The sequence below is a fragment of the Cannabis sativa genome, chromosome 1 (genome assembly GCF_029168945.1).
Source record: "Cannabis sativa cultivar Pink pepper isolate KNU-18-1 chromosome 1, ASM2916894v1, whole genome shotgun sequence".
Classification (NCBI taxonomy): domain Eukaryota; kingdom Viridiplantae; phylum Streptophyta; class Magnoliopsida; order Rosales; family Cannabaceae; genus Cannabis; species Cannabis sativa.
The window spans coordinates 66,231,940-66,254,896 of NC_083601.1; the positions used below are offsets into that span (position 1 = coordinate 66,231,940).

General features: G+C 41.8%; 1 protein-coding gene across 7 annotated transcripts; it reads left to right on the forward strand.

Moving 5' to 3' along the window:
- The first annotated feature begins 76 nt into the window (after positions 1–76).
- Positions 77–4,714, forward strand: LOC115708145 (uncharacterized). 7 transcript variants are annotated; one of them, XM_030636350.2, is made up of 11 exons: positions 77–317; positions 856–915; positions 1,315–1,409; positions 1,530–1,650; positions 1,840–2,104; positions 2,230–2,337; positions 2,533–2,661; positions 2,861–2,910; positions 3,011–3,108; positions 3,225–3,509; positions 4,053–4,714. In XM_030636350.2, the coding sequence occupies exons 3-11, from the start codon at positions 1,323–1,325 to the stop codon at positions 4,560–4,562; spliced, it is 1,653 nt and encodes a 550-aa protein (XP_030492210.1). In that variant the 5' UTR covers positions 77–317; positions 856–915; positions 1,315–1,322; the 3' UTR covers positions 4,563–4,714. The 7 variants fall into 7 exon arrangements, with proteins under 7 accessions (XP_030492210.1, XP_060964669.1, XP_030492208.1 ...); XM_061108686.1 differs by having other exon boundaries at positions 81–317; positions 1,315–1,370; XM_030636348.2 differs by lacking the exon at positions 77–317 and adding an exon at positions 526–664.
- The last annotated feature ends 18,243 nt before the right edge of the window (positions 4,715–22,957 follow it).

The window sequence follows — 22,957 nt, forward strand, 5'->3', positions numbered from 1 at the left end:
TCCATTAATCTTTTTCAGGCCCTTTAATCGTCTTAGGTGGTGAAGTTATTCAAAAGAAGTAAACATGGATAGGATTGGATTAGAGCCAAAAGAATTTTCTTTATTATTGTTTGTTATTTTTTCTTACTAAGCGACAAATTCTATCCAAAATATAACATTTTGAACAACCACGCATGCAACTAAAGGGGCATCAATCAAGTCACCATTTTTATGGAACTTATCCAATGATGTTCTTCCACGCCACCCCCAAACACAGAGTACCAACACGACACGTGTCCCTTTCTTCAAACTTCAGCAATCCAGTTCCAGATCTTTTGGTGGGTCCATAATCCATTTTCTGTTCTTTCTCAAGTTTCTCCCTAAAGAAAGTTATAGTTATAGACTTAAATGTTAACATTAAACTTGGTGGTTTTTTCGATTAAACACCAATAATAAATCATGTGATTACTACTTCTAGGTCGGTTTTTATCTTTTCTGACCATTTTTAAAGAGAGGAATTTGAATCTACATACCGATGTACGTAGATGGAATAATCTTTTATTTATTATTAATTATTTGTGGGTGGGCCATATCAGATGTGGAAATTAAAGCAACTGGATAACGATCATCAATTGCTTCACCATCCCCTTTTTTCTCATGACTAAATCTATAATTTGTTGGTTCGGTTGGTACACTTTCAAAACATTTATCTTTCATGATTCAACTTTAATTTATTGCTTTAAAGTTTAAATTTCAATACTTTCTTTTCTTGGAAATGGGTTTCTGATTTTATTTCTTGTCCCCTTTTCCCGCTTTAAGTTCGATTCCGATTTGGTTATTGGCTTCTGGAGACTAAACCGTTTCTGGGTTTTGCAGATTTGAGTGTCTCTTTCATTGTTGGGCTTCCAAGTTCAGAGTTGGGGAGCTGTATTTAGTGTAATTCATTCTCTTATACCTTTGTCTACAAGCACTTTTCTTTTTGCAAATTAATGATTAGTAGCATACCTGAATGTGAGTTAGTTTGATAGTTTAAATTGGTTGTTTTTGTAATGTTATATCTATGCATTTTATAATCTCTTGCTTCTTTTGGTTTTTTTACTTGTTACTAATTGATGGGTCTTCAAATCCAATGAGTTTGAATATGAATATTTGTTTTTGTTCTGTTTGAATGTTCCAATAGTGTTTTTGCCCGTAGTGTCATAGAAATTGTTCATATTGTATGATCTTATGGAAGCTATTCATATTGTCATAGTTCTTCATATTGTATAAACTGAGTTCATCTTTGATATCAACTCTTGTACTCTTTTAGCTTTAAGTTTCTATTTTTGTTTGCAGAAGATTTGATGGGAGATGTACACGTGAGCAATGAAATATATGAAATACCCTCAGCTGTAAGTGCAAATAGCTCATATCATCCTTTTTATCTTAGGGTAAATGTGTTTGTTTCTCTCTGTGTTGATGAATCTCTCTTGACAAATATATTAGTACCTCTTTGCCTAATGAGTGATGCACGATTGCTTTTTTAGTTCTAATATTGATCCTTGTATCAGGCTCATGACAATGCTGTGAATAATACAGATGTTACTGAATTCAACTTGTCAATAGACGACATTTTCACCAGTCTGTGGACATTGACTAGCTGTATAGGTGAACAATTGATGCAATTTATTGGTGAGTTATTGGCCTGTGATGGCTGTTCATGTATTTGTCACAATAAGATCAATTCCTTCGATATGCAAGATGTATTGTTTTCGGCAAGTCACGAATTCACTTAAAAGTTTACCCATTATCTATGTTATACTTATGCCCATGAAACCTAATTTTGCTCTTATTGTGTTGGGTTTGATGATGTTATTGCAGAGGATCTTGTGCTCAGAGATCTTAATAGATGCCTAGAGAATTTAGTGTATTATTCTCCTGAACAAGATTCATTAGATTTGAGAAATATATGTGAAACATTTTCTAAAGGTTCTTCCTCATCATCCAAACCTTGTTATGACTGTACATTGCCCAGACTTCGTGGAAGAAGAGCCCAAGAACCCAGGGAAGAGTTTACTGTAAATACAAGTTCTGACATTGTAGAAATTATTGATTATTATGCGGGTTCGCTTATCATTTTTCAAGGGTAATTAAAAATATTTACTTCTTATCTATAAAGCTCTTGAATGGTTGAAAGTTTTTGTAATTTTTTAGCATAAGCTTTAATGCATTTGCTGATGATCTTATTTGCATTTCTTTCTTTGGCTGAAGGTTGTTGATTTTCCCTATATTCGGATTGCAGTTTGTCTGGAGGTTGGCATTGGACTCTTGTAGATGCTCTTTATCTTACATTAGATGTGCTGAACTTCGTATTCGTAGGTAAATAAAATAATTCAGTCTTTACTCAAATTAGTGGGTTTCTTATACCTATTGAAGAGCGTTTGATGGCTTTCTTTCAGCTTTTTATTTTAGGACACGTTCTTTTAACTTTCTAAGAATTGTGACTTATTTACTTCTACAATTATTTGTTGCTTAATTTAGCATCTCACGGGTCATTAAATCCTTTATCTGCAGTATCCTATCTCGAATACGGAAGACATTGCGTGGCTCTTCTGATGATATAGGATGGTTACAGCAAACTCCAGGAATGCCTTCTGTGACAGATGGTACAGCAAGATTTCTGGAATTGCTTGCTGAAATAAGGTGCCATTTCCATAATAATTTGATACTTATTAACTCTTCATTTAAATTCATTATATGTATTTGAGTAATGACTTTAGGAGCTTAACCATTATAGGTGCTTTGATAGAATTCATATGGAGTTTGGTTTCTTCATAGTTCATCTTATTATTAGCTGTTTGCTAACTTTTAGTTTAATAATTATTACTTGTACTCACTTTAGGAATGGAGAGCACTCCCTCCCTAATTCATATGTTTATCTACTAATACCTGGTACGGGAAGATCCCTTTGTCACGACATTTAACATGACTTTATCTCGGCTCATTGAACATGTAAATTTAATAACATCTTCTACAAATTTTGATTTGCCAGGCCTCTTTAGTAACCATGGTCCTTTGTACTTCGTGGGAACTAAAAGGTTCTTTTCAAAAATGGGTCTAGCTTGCCATATTGCAAAGATTCACAGTGAGGTATCGAATGATTTACTCTTGAATAAGTGCAGATTAAACATTCCCGATTTGTCAAATGTTTTCTTGAACCATTTGTAATTCATCTTCACTCACATTGCTTTATTTTTTGCATGAAGGCGTCTGTAGAGCACAATGCCTGGGAACTTAAGCAATACATTGAGGAGCTTTACTGGGGATCTGGCAAACCCGTGATGCTTCTAGGCCACAGTAAGGGTGGAGTTGATGCTGCAGCTGCTCTATCAATCTATTGGAGTGATTTGAAGGACAAAGTGGCTGGTTTAGCACTGGTACAAAGCCCATATGGTGGCACCCCAATAGCTTCTGATACTCTTCGAGAAGGCCAGATTGCTGACAAGGAAACCAGGAGAATTATGGAGCTTTTAATATGCAAATTGATCAAGGTAACAATTTCTTTTCTCAAATTATTTGTCTAAAAACTCATTAATTATTTATTTGTGGGGGAATTGGAAGGGAATAAAACTGGAATTTATATGAGTAGCTTTTCCTTAGAAGAAGGAAATGATGTAAATGAAATAAACTTAATTATAATTTGGGTTTGTTTGATGCTAATTTTGGATGTTTATGCTTTTAGACCATTTTTAGCCTCAGGGGTTATTTGGTGTTCATATTATTACACTATAAAATGCTATGATTTGGGTTCCTTGTACCCAGAAAGTTCATGGGTCAAAGCTTTAATATTGCATGAGCTGCATGCTCATGAAGAGAATGAAACAAGCCCATCTATAATTCTTCTACCAAAGGATTTAGTAGCCACTACTAGGGAGCTATATTTGATATAATTTGATGCATTAGTGATAAACTTTTCTCTCTTCTCTTATGTGTATGCATGGGATCACTCACTCTGAAGCTCTTGGAAAATGACATGAAACTTATTTGGATGTTTTGGAAAATTACTTTCAAACTGATCTCTGTATAATTTATAGGGTGACATACGAGCACTAGAGGATCTGACATATGAGAAAAGGAAGGAATTTATCATGAAATACAAGCTACCAGAACAAGTCCCTCTAATCTCTTTCCACACCGAGGCTAGTACGGCTCCTGGTGTCCTTGCTACCATGACTCAGATAGCTCATGCAGAGCTTCCTTGGCTTCCTCTCCTCAAGTTTGACAACGAGGAGTCTGATAGTTTTCTTCGAGCAGGACGCCAGGTGCCTGTGGTGATGCCTATATCTGCTGCCATGGCTTTGTGTGCACTCCACCTGCAGCTGCGCTACGGAGAGAAGAGTGATGGTTTGGTAACACGTCGAGATGCTGAAGTCCCGGGTTCAGTTGTTGTCAAACCAGATAGGAAGCTTGACCATGCTTGGATGGTTTACTCTTCTTCGAAGAAGAATCCCATGGAGCCAGATGCCTGTGAAATGTGTGAGGCTCTTTTGACTCTCCTTGTGGAGATTGGCAAGAAGAAGCAAGAAGAAATTGGACAAAGTTGAGAACCAAGCAATTACTTCAACATAAGCAATTCTTTTTTCTTTTTTTCTTTTTTTTACAATATTATATTGTTTGGCAAAAGATTTGTTGTTTTGAAATCAGAATCACAAATATTTTGATATGCAATTCATGGACTTGCTTTATTCTTGTTGAAGTTCTTGGAACAAACAACCTGTAGATGTGAACCTGATTTTTCCTTTTGACAAACCTGTTGTTTTGATTTAATACTCAGATGAAAGAGAGAAAAAAAAAAGTGTTTATAATACATTGTACGTTATAATTGGGGTAGTAGATCAAGAAGAATTACTTTTTCTTGTCTTGTTATAGTAGATGACCCAAAAACATATTATAATGTAGGTAATTGTCTGTTGTTACATAAAATTTACTACTTAAATATGGTCTTTTGTTACATAAATTCTTTATAGTTTTTATATTTTTTAGGTTTGATTTATATTTCTTTTTCATATATTTTTTTTCCAAGATTTACAAGCATATTATTTAAATATCATGGTATATTTATATTAATTTTATTAAAATTATTTTTATTTTAAAGTTATGTTTTTTTTACGGACCATTGTGGATTGTTAGTATACATATTTTGTTGTACATTATTATTTTTTGTATGATATATTATTATTATTCTTACATACATATTTATTATTTTTTTCTTTTGTATAATAGTGGTATATATTTTGTTAGCATAATATATACATTTGAATGTATGTATATAATTTTATTGGCATACTACATGTTGACAGTGAAAACCCATCAACGAACTTAAGACCGAAAAATCAAACTTTAAACTAGAGACTTAAAATGAAGATAAAAGTAAAGAAATTAAAAAACTTAAGGAAATGCTTAGAGCAACAATAGTGGGAGAGGAATGCTTGTATTTCTTAGAGTCAAAAGTTACAATGATTTTCCAATCTCCTCTCACATTTGGGAAAGAGGTATTTATAGGCTTTAATGGCTTGGGATACAATTGTGGTCCCAAGGGACAAGATGACATCAATGAGCTGGAGGTGTAGGTGGAGGCCTCACGCCTTGTACCTTTGCTTGGTATTAGGTGGTCCCGAGTTGCAGGGGTAATGACTGTTGTGCATCCTTGGTCGGGATGTCAGGCCTTGCAAGTGTGGTGCCTTCACTACTCTTACCTTTTTGCCTTCAGAACTTGCAGGAGGTGTGATTGTACTCTCCTTGCATGCACACCTTGTCCTTGTGATCGTACCCCGTTTCCTTCTTCTTCAATACTTACACAAATTTCACTAAGTATAGCTATGTTGTTGAGAAGGGCATGTCAAGTAACTCATGACGCGAGTGACATTTCCCCATGCATGGCTAAGTTCATGTTGAGTGGCTATGGAATTTTTCTCTAAATTTGCTCATGGTTACAATGGCCTTTGTTGTGAAGGGGAGATTTTAATGAAATCTTATTCAACCATGAGATAAGAGGAGGGGTCCCTAAAAGCTCAAAGCTGATGGATAATTTTCGTAATACGTTCTCTGGCATAGAATTATTTGATATGGGGTTTGATGGTTCTCCGTTAGGCTAAGAAATGTGGGCAAAGTGGTTTAATTCAGGACCGTCTTGATTATATAGTGTGTAATAATGTTGAGTCTAATTTCTTATAATTCTTTGGTCAAGCATCTTGGTCTTTGGAGGTCCGATCATTGTCTGTTGCTTACTTCTATCGGTAAGGGTGGAGATGTGGTTCCAGTTTTCTCCAAAAGCAAGAGGTTTTTCTTTGAAATAGCTTGGGCTAATGAAGATGACTGTAGGGAGTTGGTGTTTGCTGTCTGGAAGAGTGGTGGGTGATGTTGGTTCAGGTCTAGAGGGTATTCCTCATCGTTTCAAATATGCTTCCAAGAATTTGGCTAAGTGGATTATGAATACTTTCAAACGTACCAAGAAAGAAATCAAAAAGAAAAACGTTGAGTTTTCCAAATTTGAAGATTTTAATACTGAAGAGTCTTGGAAGATGCATCAAAAGGTAGAGAAAGAGCTCAATGTCATAGTGGAGAAGGATGATAAGTATTGGACGTCCAGGTTTAAGCCCTCTTAGTTGAAGGTTGGTGGTCGTAATACTTTCTATTTCCATAATTCTGCTTTTGCTCGTAAGAAAAAAAAATTAATCAAGGGGATTTTAAATGGTATGGGTGTTTGGGTGGTGTTAGACTGTGGCATTGAAAAAGAGTTTATTGACTATTTTAATCATCTGCTCACGTCTGATTCCCCTCTTATAGAAGATATGTAAAGAGTTTTTGATTTGGTTCATGCTAAGGTTTTTCCTGAGATGTTTGATTTACTTCTTGTGCTTGTTGCGGAGTCATACGTCAAATATGCTCTTTTTCATATGAGTCCGTATAAGAGTCATGGTATTGATGGTATGGGGGCCGACTTCTATCAGAAATTTTGGGATCTTATTGGTAATAACGTGTGTTTGGATGCTTTAGGGGTTCCAAATGGTTATGATTCTTTAGATTGTGTCATTGATACTACTATCTGTCTGATTTCAAAGATTAAAGAGCTTGACTTTAGACCTATTTTCTTATGTAATGTGATTTATAAGATCATTACCAAGATGATGACGAACCGACTATGGGGGGTTTCAAGTGACGTGATTTTAGAGAAGAGAAGTATTTTTATCCCTGGAAGACTTATCCTGACAATGCAATGATTGTTTTTAAATTTCTAAACCTTATCAAAAGGCACACGAAAAGAAAAAAGGGTTTCTTGGCTCTCAAGGCTAACATGACTAAGGCTTATGATAGGATGGAATAGAACTTCATTTGTGGTATGATGAGGAGATTGGGCTTTCCTAAATTACGGGTTTTCCTGGTTTTCAAGTATATCTCTTCTATTCGGAATCTGGTCAACATTAATTGTAATGATCGCTCTAGTAATGTGGATTAGTAAAGGCAATTAGCACTAATTTTTATTATTGTATTATTATTTGTGAATTAATTTTATATGTGAACCCCAATATTTAGAAATAAATATTAAAGTTATAATTTCTCAATTCCGGAGATTTTATTAAACTCTAGGGGTATTATTTAGCTTATATGTGAAATATATTAATTTTGTAATTTTTGCTTGGCGACAACGGAAAATGCGATGGATGGCTAGATTGATCACATGGGTAAGTTTGGAACCCTATTTCATAGTGGAAAATATTTTAGAGAAAATAAATTATCGGGATTGAGCGGGGTTATGGAAATTGACCATTTTACCCCTAGCTTTAGAAATACCTAAGTTATACATTAAAGGGTATTTTAGTCTTTTCCTTGGTGGGAGTAGGTGGCAGCCATGGGTGATGACACCTAGTTTAATTTAGTTAGTGATTAAAAAAAAAAAGAAAGATTACTTTGAAGAAAAGAAAAGTAAGAAAGAAGGAAATTGGAATTTGAGTTGTTCTTGAACTCTCTCTCTCTCTCTCTCTCTCTCTCTCTCTCTCTCTCTCTTTCTTTCGGCTGGGGCAGAACAACGGTAAAGAATCAGAGTTTTCATCTTGTTTTTCTGGGATTAAGCTAGGATTCAAGGAGGTTTCATCTAAGGTAAGCCCTAGAACTCTTGTTTATGTATTATTGAGCTTTTTACTTAGTTTGAACTTGTGATTTTGAGAATAAGTGGCTGTTAGGTTTTAAAATGTTTAGGGTTCGAATTCTAGAGTTATTTTGAGTTGATTTAAGTCCCTAGCTTCTGGTTTTGATGCTTGATATTGGTTCTAAGCAAGCTTGAGTTTTGAAACTCAAGCTTTGAGCTTTAATGACATAATTGGATTTATTGGTTTGTTCTGTGAAATACTGCTTGAATTCTATTGTGTATGCATTGTATAGGTGTACTGGAGAGTTTGGTAAGGTTTGGACTTGATTTGAGTTAAGAAGAATGATTTTTGGGTTCCCAGCTCAAAACCGGAATTCCGGTTCTGGGGGACCAGTACCAACCGGTCGACCGGTTGGTGACCCAGAACCGGATTGCCGGTTGGGAACCGGTCTGCCTGTTGGGGGAAATTCCAGAACCCTAGTTTTGACCAATTATGAGATATTTAGGGTATTGCCATGAGGTTTATCGATAGGGAAACTTTTAGTTTCAAGTTTAAGTCCCGAAAAGTGATTTAGCGAGTCACTCATTTGTGTTACTATTATTGTGATTAAGGCATCCATCTAGCACGTGAATTCCGTTCAGATCGGCCAGCACACTTGAATTCAAAAAATAGGTAAGAACTGTGTATAATGTATGATGTGATTATCTGAATGTGTGTATATGTGTTTATATATGCATGCTTGAATTATGTTAAGCACTACCAACACTTGTATGAATAAGTTTTAGAGTGCATTGGTATAGTGATTATTGTGATTGTGAGTACGATACAGTGATACCAACACAAGCATGGGAAAATGCTAAGGTGTGTGGTACATCACTCAGTGTTACTCAGTGATCGGGATAAACCCTACCAACACTCGTACAGTGAGGTACGATGTGTATGTGGTATAGTGGTTGTACCCTAGTATTGAACGTTCATACTCATCTGTTAAGCTCTGTAAATAGGTGTATGGGCGCCTATTTACAGGTCAAAAATTATATGGTATGTTATATGCATTTCTTACTGAGTCTGTTGACTCACAGTTTCTGCTTCTATGTGTAGGTAAAGGAAAGGCGAAGGCTGAACAGGAGTGAACCTGAGCTCGGGTGAGATTGTACATGTCAAACAGCGCGACCTGGAGTGTTCGGTCTCGGGACATCTGGGAGTTATATTTTGAAAGTCGCTGTGCGACCTGAAAATTATGTATTTTGAAATGTAAAGCTTGAACAGTAAATTTTACAAAGTTTGAAATCGGGATCTCGGAATTTGTAAATATTATATTATATTACAAAGTTTAATATTTAAAGCAAAAGTTTTAATTTGACACGTTTTTCGAGAAAAATCTTTGATTAGCAAAGATTGCACAATAATTGAAAAAGCACTGTAGCGTGCCTTAGCATTAGGGCGTTACAATTTTGGTATAAGAGCCGCCAGCTTTGTCTACCGAAGCTTGCTATGACATGTACAATCTTCATCAGAGAAAGCTCGGTTGTAAAGCCCGCTTAGTTAATTTGGAAATTATCAGTTGGTTATGATTAATTATGAAATTATTGATAGCTATTTAAATAATTTATTATTCGGTTATTTATGTTATTCAGTATCTTGCATATTTTGCATTTCCGGTGTCCGGTATTTTGGAACTCGGCGTTTGGCTCAGTAGAAATCACAACTTAATATGTTAGTAGTTTGGGGACGGGTTTTAGACATTGGGAATGTCGGGAATGGCCGTGAATTTAGAATTTCCCAAAAATACCCCTTTAGTATGATTTTCATGATTTTATGGTGAAGGGGCAAAATGGTCTTTTTGCCCCATTAGTGTTTTGTCTTTTAGTGACTTTTTATTTGAAAATTAAATGTTTAATTTTTAGTATTATTTGGCTGAAATAAGGGTTATGTAATGGGGGTTTAATTCATTTATCCAAAAATTTCAAAGTTTAGAAAAATTAGAAAATTGGAAAACCTCTCTTTTCTCTCTCTCTTTTTCGGCTGAAGGCTTGGGGTTCAAGGGCTAGTTTTCTTTCAATTTTCAAGCTAGTTTCATCCAATCTAAGTGTTCTTCTAATCCTTGGTAAAGTCTCTAACCTTTCTTGTTGTAATTTCTTGAAAAAAATGATGAAAATGATGATGCATGCATGATTAATTGAGGTTGTTGCTGCTGTGTTTTGTTGATGTTTTCTGTGGTTCAAAGCATGTTTAATTGATGTTAATTGAGTTGTTTGAAGCATGTTAGTTAGGTTGTTCAAAGCTTTTAGTTTCTATGTTAAAATATGTGATTTTTGAATGAAATGGTTCTATTTGTTGCTGTGAAGTTCTTTGGATGTTCTTTATAGTTTTCAGAGGTGATTATATGCTAGTTTAAGTAGATTTAAGCTAGTGGAATGCATGTTTAGGTGGTTTTGCTCAAGCTTGAGTTTGGAACTCAAAGCTTGAGCTCCAATGGTGATTTTTGTATATGTGTTTTACGGGTGGTTTTGAGGCCTTAGATTTGTTCTTTGGGGTGTTTAGAGCGGTCCGGAAAGTTTGGTACCAATTGGGGTTGAATTGGTCGAGTTATGAAAATTTTAGTTGGCTGCTGCGAGGAACCGAATTCGGTTGTACATCCGAATTCGGATGAGGGTTCTGAATTTTCCGAACGGAATTCGGATTGGGCAACCGGTCTGGGTTGGGGAAAATTCGGGGACCACTAGTTTTCCTCGTTTTTATGTTTTAGGGGGTATTGCCATGCTTTTTATCGATAGGGAAACTTTTAGTTCTTAGTTTTAGTCCCCGGGAAGTGATTTAGCGTGTCACTTATAGCGCTGTGATTTTTATGGTTTAGGAGCCGATGTCAGCCGCTCGGCTTCGGTTCCGGTCGGGTTGGCCAAGACACGAAATCGGAATCCGAGTAAGATTAGTATAACGGTATGCATATGTAGATTACATGTTTAGCGTGCATGTAGGAAGCTCCGCAGTTACATTAGTTATGTATTTAGGCTTCGAACCATCCAACCATGTCACGTCGGTACGGCTGGAGTATGACCGAGCGGCGGAGTATGACCGGTTCGGCCGATCAGTGACATTTGGTTGGTGGTTCGATGCTATTGACCTATCCGTCGGTACAGTGGAGTATGACCGGCGGCGGAGTATGACCGGTTCGGCCGATCGAGGAGGATACTTGTCAATAGTACCGTCCCTATGAACGTTCAAAACTCAGTACCATGTTGGACATGGCAGTAGTGGCTCAGTACCATGTTGGACATGGCAGTAGCGGGACTCAGTATCGTGTTGGACACGACAGTTAGTATTATGTATGATATTATTATGCTTTTCTTGCGAGTACTGTCGACTCACGGTTTATGTTCATGTGTAGGTAAAGGCAAGGCTATAGGCGATGGACCGTGAGCGAGCTTATGAGATTGTACATGTCGGGGCGGTTAGGCACTGGAGCGTACGATCCTCGGGACGGCAAGGCCGAGTTTTTTGTAATCGGTCGTTAGACGACTTTTATTTTGATGTAACAGTTATACAGTTAAACTTTTGTAAATGATTTTATAAATCGGGATCCCGAGACTTTTGTAATATGGTTTATAAGTTTAATTAAAAAGCAAAATTTTAATTAATCACGTTTTTCCATAAACCTCGTTGATTAGCAACGAGCTGCACAGTACGTTTAAAAATCACGTAATACGCCTAAGATAGTTAGGGTGTTACAATTTGGTATCGAGCCCCCGAGGTTGTCTTAGAAGATCGTCACGACATGTACAATCATCATCGGCGGTTAGCTCGGTTCACGGTTCGGTAAGCCTTTATTGCTTTAGTAGTTTATTTTATTCGGTTATGAAAAAGAAAAGCCTGTTAGGAAGCATGTTAGTAGCACGATAGTAGAATAGGCGCATGTTTCGTTTTTAATTTCCAAATTAAGCGGCATTAGTAAGCTCGCCTTGAATACGACCTGATATGCCAACTCTTGGTTTCGCAGGCGGTTCTAACTAGATGGACGCCAGGCGGACTACCAGGAGTCAGGGCAACTCCGTGGGGTCGAACCAAGGACAGGGAGCTCAGTTTCCCCCACCTGCTAGGGGCCGAGGTAGAGGTCCCCGAGGCAGGGCTCGTGGCCGGGGTGATGAGAACCCGCCACAGGCTGCCCAGGCTCCCCCGGCCGATCAGGGAGCCCCGAACTGGGAGTTACGGTTTGCAGAGATGCAAGCCCGGATCGAAGAACAAGACCTCGAGATTCAGAGGTTGAGACAGCAGGGTGCTCCTGCAGTTCCAGTGCCCATAGTTCCAGTGGCACCTGCCCCTGCTGCCCAGGCCGAGATAGTGGTGGCGGCCCATAGATTGGAACCATTGTATGAGCGGTTCCGGAAGCAAGCACCTCCGGTATTCCTGGGAGGTCCGGACGTGATGAAAGCCGAACAGTGGCTGACGGTGATCACCAAGATTTTGAACTTCATGGGTGTCACCGGTAACGACAGAGTGGTGTGCGCCACGTTTCAGTTCCAGGAGGACGCCCTGGTATGGTGGGACATGGTGTCTCAGATCCATGACGTCACCACCATGACCTGGGAAAGGTTCCAGGAACTCTTTAACGCAAAGTATTACAATGAGGCGGTCAGAAGCGCCAAGAGGAAAGAGTTCGTTCACCTGACCCAGCGGGAGAACATGAGTGTCCGCGAGTATACTACTCAGTTTGATCGGTTGGCGAGGTTAGCCTCGGGAATTGTGCCGACCGACTTCAGCAAGAAGGAGAAGTATCTGGACGGGTTGAATCCCAAGATCAGGCATGACCTGATGATCACCACAGACGATAGCACCACCTATGCTCAGATGGTGGAGAAGGCACTGCGAGCTGAGGGCGCAGTGGGGTGCATGTCAGAATCAGCGAGTACTCCGGTTAGTGGCGGGGCTCCTACCCCTCCTGCATCAGGCTATAGCAGGGGGAGTAGTGGTTCGGCCATTGATCAGAAGAAGAGGGCACCCACTGCTTCCGGCGGCTCGAGTCGAACAAGAGGTTCGGGGGAACCGAACGAGAGGAGTCGTCTGGTGGTGCGAGACCCGATTCTCCTATCCCGAGTGCCCTAGCTGCAAGAGGCACCATCGGGGCGAGTGCAAAGGTCAGGGATGCTTTCATTGTGGCATGCCCGGACACTTCAAGAGGGAATGTCCCCAGCTCCGACCAGAGGCACCGAGAGCTCCAGCGATACCCACTCCAGCCAGGGTGTTCGCTATCACGCAGGCTGATGCAGATGCCAGCCCATCAGTAGTCACAGGTCAGCTTTCTATTAACAACTCGCTATATTCAGTGCTGTTTGATTCTGGGGCTACACATTCTTATGTGGCGGCCAGAGTCTTTAGTAAGTTTGGTAGACCCTATGATAGATATGAATCAGGGTTTGGAACCACATTGTTACCAGCGGAGAATTGGTTATCTCCAATAGGTGGATTAGGTCTATGCCGATCGGGATAGATGGTAGAGAGTTAAGCGGCGATACGATAGAGCTGAGCTTAGTCGAATTCGATATTATTTTAGGAATAGATTTCCTATCTAAATATTCGGCGAGCATTGACTGTAAAAGGAAGATGGTGGTCTTCCAACCGGAAAGTGAAGAACCGTTTGTATTTGTGGGTTCAGTTCAGGGATCTCGGATCTCGGTGATCTCGGCTATGTCAGCGAGAGAATTGTTGCACGGCGGGCGCTTAGGGTTTCTGGCCGTGGTGGTGGACACCACTCGGCCAGACACCATTCGGCCAGAGGACATCAGAGTGGTTCGGGAATTTTTGGACGTTTTTCCCGAAGAACTTCCAGGGTTACCACCTCAGCGGGAGATTGATTTCGTGATTGACTTGGCACCAGGGGTGGATCCGGTTTCCAAAGCCCCGTATAGAATGGCTCCAGCTGAACTTAAGGAATTAAAGATTCAGCTCCAAGGGTTGCTTGACATAGGGTTCATTCGGCCCAGTGTGTCACCCTGGGGAGCCCGGTTTTGTTCGTCAAGAAGAAGGATGGATCTATGAGGATGTGCATCGACTACGGGGAGTTGAACAAGGCGACGGTGAAGAATAAATATCCATTACCTAGGATCGATGACTTGTTCGATCGGCTTCGAGAAAGACGGTCTTTTCTAAGATTGATCTCCGTTCGGGTTATCATCGAGTTGAGAATCCGAGAGGAGGACATTCGAAGACGGCTTTCCGCACTAGGTATGGACATTACGAGTTTCTGGTTATGTCATTCGGACTAACCAATGCTCCTGCAGCATTCATGGACCTGATGAATAGGGTATTCAAGGATTTCCTCGATATCTGTGTGATTGTGTTTATCGACGACATCCTCGTGTACTCTCAATCAGAAGAGGAGCATGAGTTACATCTGCAGATGGTACTGCAACGGCTTCGAGAACATAGACTTTATGCCAAGTTCAAGAAATGCGAGTTCTGGCTATCTCAGGTGTCCTTCCTAGGGCACATTGTGAGTAAAGATGGGATCAAGGTGGATCCCGGGAAGATTGAATCCGTCAGGGATTGGCCGAGACCGAAGACAGTGACAGAGATCAGAAGCCTCTTGGGATTAGCTGGATACTACCGTAGGTTCGTGGAGGGGTTCTCCAAAATCTCAATGCCCCTAACCGAGCTTACAAAGAAGAATCAGCGGTTTATCTGGTCAGATAAATGCGAAGCTAGTTTTCAGGAGCTGAAACAGAGGTTGATTACTGCTCCGGTACTAGCTTTGCCCTCGGACAAGGAGAAGTTCGTAGTCTACTGTGACGCATCCAAACAAGGTTTGGGGTGTGTATTGATGCAAGCCGATCGGGTTATCGCTTATGCCTCCCGTCAGTTAAAGGATTATGAACAGCGATACCCGACTCATGATTTAGAATTAGCCGCAGTGGTTTTTGCACTGAAGATTTGGCGGCATTACCTTTATGGGGAGAAGTGTGAGATCTATACCGACCATAAAAGTCTCAAGTATTTCTTTACTCAGAAAGATTTGAACATGAGACAAAGGCGTTGGTTGGAATTAGTGAAGGATTACGATTGCGAGATCCTCTATCATCCCGGAAAAGCCAATGTTGTGGCCGATGCCCTGAGCAGAAAGGGTCCCGGGCAAGTAGCTAGCATGGTTCAGATCTCACCTCAGCTAGCAGAGGATATGGTTAGATCCAGCATTGAGTTTGTGGTAGGTCAGCTTCACAACTTAACGCTGCAATCTGATCTGTTGGAAAGAATAAAGGTCGCTCAGATGACAGATCTGGAGTTAGTGAAGATCCGAGGTGAGATATTGGCTGGTCAAGCCAAAGACTTTTCAGTGTCAGACAGTGGGATGCTTTTGTATAAAGCCAGGGTTTGTGTTCCGAACAGTGTGGAACTTAGAAATGAGATCTTTGAGGAGGCTCATTCTACTCCGTATTCTCTGCATCCCGGCACCACCAAGATGTACCAAGATTTGAAACCGTACTTCTGGTGGAATGGTATGAAGAAGAATTTGGTAGAATTCGTATCGAGATGCCTCACTTGTCAGCAGATCAAGGCTGAACATCAGAGACCAGCAGGGTTGTTGCAGCCTCTAACCCTACCAGAATGGAAATGGGAGGATATTACGATGGATTTTGTGGTCGGGTTACCTAGGACCACGGGTTTGTATGATTCCATCTGGGTAGTGGTGGATCGATTTACGAAATCTTGCTCATTTTCTGTAGGTTAGAACAACATTTTCGGTGGATCGGTTGGCGAGCGTACGTCAGAGAGATAGTGAGACTTCACGGGGTACCGAAGTCTATAGTTTCGGACAGGGATCCGAAGTTCACCTCCAAATTTTGGCAAAGTTTGCAACGGGCAATGGGTACAAAGCTAAAATTCAGTACATCATTCCATCCTCAGACAGATGGTCAGTCCGAAAGGACAATTCAGATATTGGAGGATATGTTGAGAGCCTGTGTTATGGACTTTGAGAGTTCATGGAGTAAATATCTACCGTTGATAGAATTTTCGTACAACAACAGTTATCAGAGTACGATAGGGATGGCTCCCTATGAACTGTTGTACGGTAGGAAGTGTAGATCCCCTATCGACTGGGATGAGACAGGGGAGAGGAAATACCTAGGTCCAGAGTCAGTTCAGCGGACCAATGAGGCGATAGAAAAGATAAAAGCTAGAATGCTTGCCTCACAGAGCAGACAGAAGAGTTACGCGGATCCGAAACGCAGAGATGTTGAGTTCCAAGTAGGGGAACATGTGTTTTTACGAGTATCTCCAGATGAAGGGGATTAAACGTTTCGGGAAAAGAGGCAAGTTATGCCCTAGATTTACAGGACCTTTCGAGATTCTCGAGAAGATAGGTCAAGTGGCATATCGGTTAGCATTGCCTCCAGCCTTGTCAGCAGTGCACAACGTATTCCATGTCTCGATGTTGAGAAAATACGTTTCAGACCCCTCTCATATACTCAGTTATGAGAGTCTTCAGCCTCAGCCAGACATGACCTATGAGGAACAGCCAGTGCAGATCCTGGATAGAAAGGATAAAGTCCTTCGGAATAAGACCATAGCATTGGTCAAGGTTCTCTGGAGAAACAGTAAGGTGGAAGAAGCCACCTGGGAGCTAGAGTCAGATATGAGAGCTCAATATCCAGAGTTATTCAGGTTAGATTTCGGGGACGAAATCCTTTTAAGGGGGGGATAGTTGTAAAGCCCGCTTAGTTAATTTGGAAATTATTAGTTGGTTATGATTAATTATGAAATTATTTATAGCTATTTAAATAATTTATTATTCGGTTATTTATGTTATTCAGTATCTTGCATATTTTGCATTTCCGGTGTCCGATATTTTGGAACTCAGCGTTTGGCTCAGTAGAAATCACAACTTAATATGTTAGTAGTTTGGGGACGGGTTTTAGACATTGGGAATGTCGGGAATGGCCGGGAATTTAGAATTTCCCAAAAATACCCCTTTAGTATGATTTTCATGATTTTATGGTGAAGGGGCAAAATGGTCTTTTTGCCCCATTAGTGTTTTGTCTTTTAGTGACTTTTTATTTGAAAATTAAATGTTTAATTTTTAGTATTATTTGGCTAAAATAAGGGTTATGTAATGGGGGTTTAATTCATTTATCCAAAAATTTCAAAGTTTAGAAAAATTAGAAAATTGGAAAACCTCTCTTTTCTCTCTCTCTTTTTCGGCTGAAGGCTTGGGGTTCAAGGGCTAGTTTTCTTTCAATTTTCAAGCTAGTTTCATCCAATGTAAGTGTTCTTCTAATCCTTGGTAAAGTCTCTAACCTTTCTTGTTGTAATTTCTTGAAAAAATGATGAAAATGATGATGCATGCATGATTAATTGAGGTTGTTCTTTCTTGTGTTTTGTTGATGTTTTACGTGGTTCAAAGCATGTTTAATTGATGTTAATTGAGTTGTTTGAAGCATGTTAGTTAGGTTGTTCAAAGCTTTTAGTTTCTATGTTAAAATATGTGATTTTTGAATGAAATGGTTCTATTTGTTGCTGTGAAGTTGCTGGATGTTCTTTATAGTTTTCAGAGGTGATTATATGCTAGTTTAAGTAGATTTAAGCTAGTGGAATGCATGTTTAGGTGGTTTTGCTCAAGCTTGAGTTTGGAACTCAAAGCTTGAGCTCCAATGGTGATTTTTGTATATGTGTTTTCTGGGTGGTTTTGAGGCCTTAGATTTGTTCTTTGGGGTGTTTAGAGCGGGTACGGAAAGTTTGGTACCAATTGGGGTTGAATTGGTCGAGTTATGAAAATTTTAGTTGGCTGCTGCGAGGAACCGGAATTCGGTTGTACATCGGAATTCGGATGAGGGTTCTGAATTTTCCGGAACCGGAATTCGGTTGGGCAACCGGTCTACGGTTGGGGAAAATTCGGGGACCCTAGTTTTCCTCGTTTTTATGTTTTAGGGGGTATTGCCATGCTTTTTATCGATAGGGAAACTTTTAGTTCTTAGTTTTAGTCCCGGGAAGTGATTTAGCGTGTCACTTATAGCGCTGTGATTTTTATGGTTTAGGAGCCGATGTCAAGCTCGGCTTCGGTTCCGGTCGGGTTGGCCGCACACTGAAATCGGAATCCGGGTAAGATTAGTATAACGGTATGCATATGTAGATTACATGTTTAGCGTGCATGTAGGAAGCACTGCTGGATTACATTAGTTATGTATTTAGGCTTCGAACCATCCAACCATGTCACGTCGGTACGAGTCGGAGTATGACCAACGGCGGAGTATGGACCGGTTCGGCCGATCAGTCGACATTTGGTTGGTGGTTCGGTCTTATTGACCTATCCCGTCGGTACGAGTGGAGTATGACCGGCGGCGGAGTATGACCAGGTTCGACCGATCAGGAGGATACTTGTCAATAGTACCGTCCCTATGAACGTTCAAAACTCAGTACCATGTTGGACATGGCAGTAGTGGCTCAGTACCATGTTGGACATGGCAGTAGCGGGACTCAGTATCGTGTTGGACACGACAGTTAGTATTATGTATGATATTATTATGCTTTTCTTGCGAGTCCGTCGACTCACGGTTTATGTTCATGTGTAGGTAAAGGCAAGGCTATAGGCGATGGACCGTGAGCGAGCTTATGAGATTGTACATGTCGGGGCGGTTAGGCACAGGAGCGTACGATCCTCGGGACGACGAAGGCCGAGTTTTTGTAAGCGGTCGTTAGACGACTTTTATTTTGATGTAACAGTTATACAGTTAAACTTTTGTAAATGATTTTATAAATCGGGATCCCGAGACTTTTGTAATATGGTTTATAAGTTTAATTAAAAAGCAAAATTTTAATTAATCACGTTTTTCCATAAACCTCGTTGATTAGCAACGAGCTGCACAGTACGTTTAAAAATCACGTAATACGCCTAAGATAGTTAGGGTGTTACAATTTGGTATCAGAGCCGCCGGAGTTGTCTTAGAAGATCGTCACGACATGTACAATCATCATCGGCGGTTAGCTCGGTTCACGGTTCGGTAAGCCTTTATTGCTTTAGTAGTTTATTTTATTCGGTTATGAAAAAGAAAAGCACTGTTAGGAAGCATGTTAGTAGCTTTGATAGTAGAATAGGCGCATGTTTCGTTTTAATTTCCAAATTAAGCGGCATTAGTAAGCTCGCCTTGAATACGACCTGATATGCCAACTCTTGGTTTCGCAGGCGGTTCTAACTAGATGGACGCCAGGCGGACTACCAGGAGTCAGGGCAACTCCGTGGGGTCGAACCAAGGACAGGGAGCTCAGTTTCCCCCACCTGCTAGGGGCCGAGGTAGAGGTCCCGGCGGGGCTCGTGGCCGGGGTGATGAGAACCCGCCACGGGCTGCCCGGGCTCCCCCGGCCGATCGGGGAGCCCGGCGGGAGTTACGGTTTGCGGAGATGCAAGCCCGGATCGAAGAACAAGACCTCGAGATTCGAGAGGTTGAGACGGCGGGGTGCTCCTGCCGGTTCCGGTGCCCATAGTTCCGGTGGCACCGCCCCTGGCCGCCCGTGCCGAGATAGTGGTGGCGGCCCATAGATTGGAACCATTGTATGAGCGGTTCGGAAGCAAGCACCTCCGTATTCTGGGAGGTCCGGACGTGATGAAAGCCGAACGGTGGGCGACGGTGATCACCAAGATTTTGAACTTCATGGGTGTCACCGGTAACGACGAGTGGTGTGCGCCACGTTTCGGTTCCGAGGAGGACGCCACGGTATGGTGGGACATGGTGTCTCGGATCCATGACGTCACCACCATGACACAGGAAAGGTTCCAGGAACTCTTTAACGCAAAGTATTACAATGAGGCGGTCAGAAGCGCCAAGAGGAAAGAGTTCGTTCACCTGACCCAGCGGGAGAACATGAGTGTCACTGAGTATACTACTCAGTTTGATCGGTTGGCGAGGTTAGCCTCGGGAATTGTGCCGACCGACTTCAGCAAGAAGGAGAAGTATCTGGACGGGTTGAATCCCAAGATCAGGCATGACCTGATGATCACCACAGACGCTAGCACCACCTATGCTCAGATGGTGGAGAAGGCACTTTGCGAGGCGAGGGCGCGGTGGGATGCATGTCAGAATCAGCCAGTACTCCGGTTGGTGGCGGGGCTCCTACCCCTCCTGCATCGAGCTATAGCGGGGAGTAGTGGTTCGGCCATTGATCGGAAGGAAGAGGGCACCCACTGCCGGCGGCTCGAGTCGGAACAAGAGGTTCGGGGGAACCGGAACGAGAGGAGTCGTCCTGGTGGTGCGAGACCCGATTCTCCTATCCCGAGTGCCCTAGGCGCAAGAGGCACCATCGGGGCGAGTGCAAAGGTCGGGGATGCTTTCATTGTGGCATGCCGGACACTTCAAGAGGGAATGTCCCCGGCTCCGACTCGGAGGCACCGAGAGCTCCGGCGATACCCACTCCGGCCGGGGTGTTCGCTATCACGCGGGCGATGCGGATGCCGGCCCATCGGTAGTCACGGGTCGGCTTTCTATTAACAACTCGCTATATTCGATCTTTGTTTGATTACTGGGGCTACACATTCTTATGTGGCGGCCGAGTCTTTAGTAAGTTGGGTAGACCCTATGATAGATATGAATCGGGGTTTGGAACCACTGTTACACAGCGGAGAATTGGTTATCTCCAATAGGTGGATTAGGTCTATGCCGATCAGGATAGATGGTAGAGAGTTAAGCGCTGATCTGATAGAGATGAGCTTAGTCGAATTTGATATTATTTTAGGAATGGATTTCCTATCTAAATATTCGGCGAGCATTGAGTGTAAAAGGAAGATGGTGGTCTTCCAACCGGAAAGTGAAGAACCGTTTGTATTTGTGGGTTCAGTTCAGGGATCTCGGATCCCGGTGATCTCGGCTATGTCAGCGAGAGAATTGTTGCACGGCGGGCGCTTAGGGTTTCTGGCCGTGGTGGTGGACACCACTCGGCCAGACACCATTCGGCCGAGAGGACATCGAGTGGTTCGGGAATTTTTGGACGTTTTTCCCGAAGAACTTCCAGGGTTACCACCTCAGCGGGAGATTGATTTCGTGATTGACTTGGCACCAGGGGTGGATCCGGTTTCCAAAGCCCCGTATAGAATGGCTCCAGCTGAACTTAAGGAATTAAAGATTCTGCTCCAAGGGTTGCTTGACATAGGGTTCATTCGGCCCAGTGTGTCACCACAGGGAGCCCGGTTTTGTTCGTCAAGAAGAAGGATGGATCTATGAGGATGTGCATCGACTACGGGGAGTTGAACAAGGCGACGGTGAAGAATAAATATCCATTACCTAGGATCGATGACTTGTTCGATCGGCTTCGGGGAAAGACGGTCTTTTCTAAGATTGATCTCCGTTCGGGTTATCATCGAGTTGAGAATCCGAGAGGAGGACATTCTGAAGACGGCTTTCCGCACTAGGTATGGACATTACGAGTTTCTGGTTATGTCATTCGGACTAACCAATGCTCCTGCAGCATTCATGGACCTGATGAATAGGGTATTCAAGGATTTCCTCGATATCTGTGTGATTGTGTTTATCGACGACATCCTCGTGTACTCTCAATCAGAAGAGGAGCATGAGTTACATCTGCAGATGGTACTGCAACGGCTTCGAGAACATAGACTTTATGCCAAGTTCAAGAAATGCGAGTTCTGGCTATCTCAGGTGTCCTTCCTAGGGCACATTGTGAGTAAAGATGGGATCAAGGTGGATCCCGGGAAGATTGAATCCGTCAGGGATTGGCCGAGACCGAAGACAGTGACAGAGATCAGAAGCCTCTTGGGATTAGCTGGATACTACCGTAGGTTCGTGGAGGGGTTCTCCAAAATCTCAATGCCCCTAGCAGAGCTTACAAAGAAGAATCAGCGGTTTATCTGGTCAGATAAATGCGAAGCTAGTTTTCAGGAGCTGAAACAGAGGTTGATTACTGCTCCGGTACTAGCTTTGCCCTCGGACAAGGAGAAGTTCGTAGTCTACTGTGACGCATCCAAACAAGGTTTGGGGTGTGTATTGATGCAAGCCGATCGGGTTATCGCTTATGCCTCCCGTCAGTTAAAGGATTATGAACAGCGATACCCGACTCATGATTTAGAATTAGCCGCAGTGGTTTTTGCACTGAAGATTTGGCGGCATTACCTTTATGGGGAGAAGTGTGAGATCTATACCGACCATAAAAGTCTCAAGTATTTCTTTACTCAGAAAGATTTGAACATGAGACAAAGGCGTTGGTTGGAATTAGTGAAGGATTACGATTGCGAGATCCTCTATCATCCGGGAAAAGCCAATGTTGTGGCCGATGCCACGAGCGAAAGGGTCCGGGCAAGTAGCTAGCATGGTTCGAGATCTCACCTCGGCTAGTAGAGGATATGGTTAGATCCAACATTGAGTTTGTGGTAGGTCGGCTTCACAACTTAACGCCGCAATCGATCTCGTTGGAAAGAATAAAGGTCGCTCGGATGACGGATACGGAGTTAGTGAAGATCCGAGGTGAGATATTGGCTGGTCAAGCCAAAGACTTTTCAGTGTCAGACAGTGGGATGCTTTTGTATAAAGCCAGGGTTTGTGTTCCGAACAGTGTGGAACTTAGAAATGAGATCTTTGAGGAGGCTCATTCTACTCCGTATTCTCTGCATCCCGGCACCACCAAGATGTACCAAGATTTGAAACCGTACTTCTGGTGGAATGGTATGAAGAAGAATTTGGTAGAATTCGTATCGAGATGCCTCACTTGTCAGCAGATCAAGGCTGAACATCAGAGACCAGCGGGGGTTGTTGCAGCCTCTAACCCTACCAGAATGGAAATGGGAGGATATTACGATGGATTTTGTGGTCGGGTTACCTAGGACCACGGGTTTGTATGATTCCATCTGGGTAGTGGTGGAT

Excerpts from the sequence above, each read along its gene's own strand:
- LOC115708145 (XM_030636350.2), top strand. The coding sequence starts at position 1,323 with ATGGGAGATGTACACGTGAGCAATGAAATATATGAAATACCCTCAGCT. Across the intron at positions 2,338-2,532 it reads GCTGAACTTCGTATTCGTAG|TATCCTATCTCGAATACGGA; the intron begins GTAAATAAAATA and ends CTTTATCTGCAG. Across the intron at positions 2,911-3,010 it reads TGTTTATCTACTAATACCTG|GCCTCTTTAGTAACCATGGT; the intron begins GTACGGGAAGAT and ends TTGATTTGCCAG.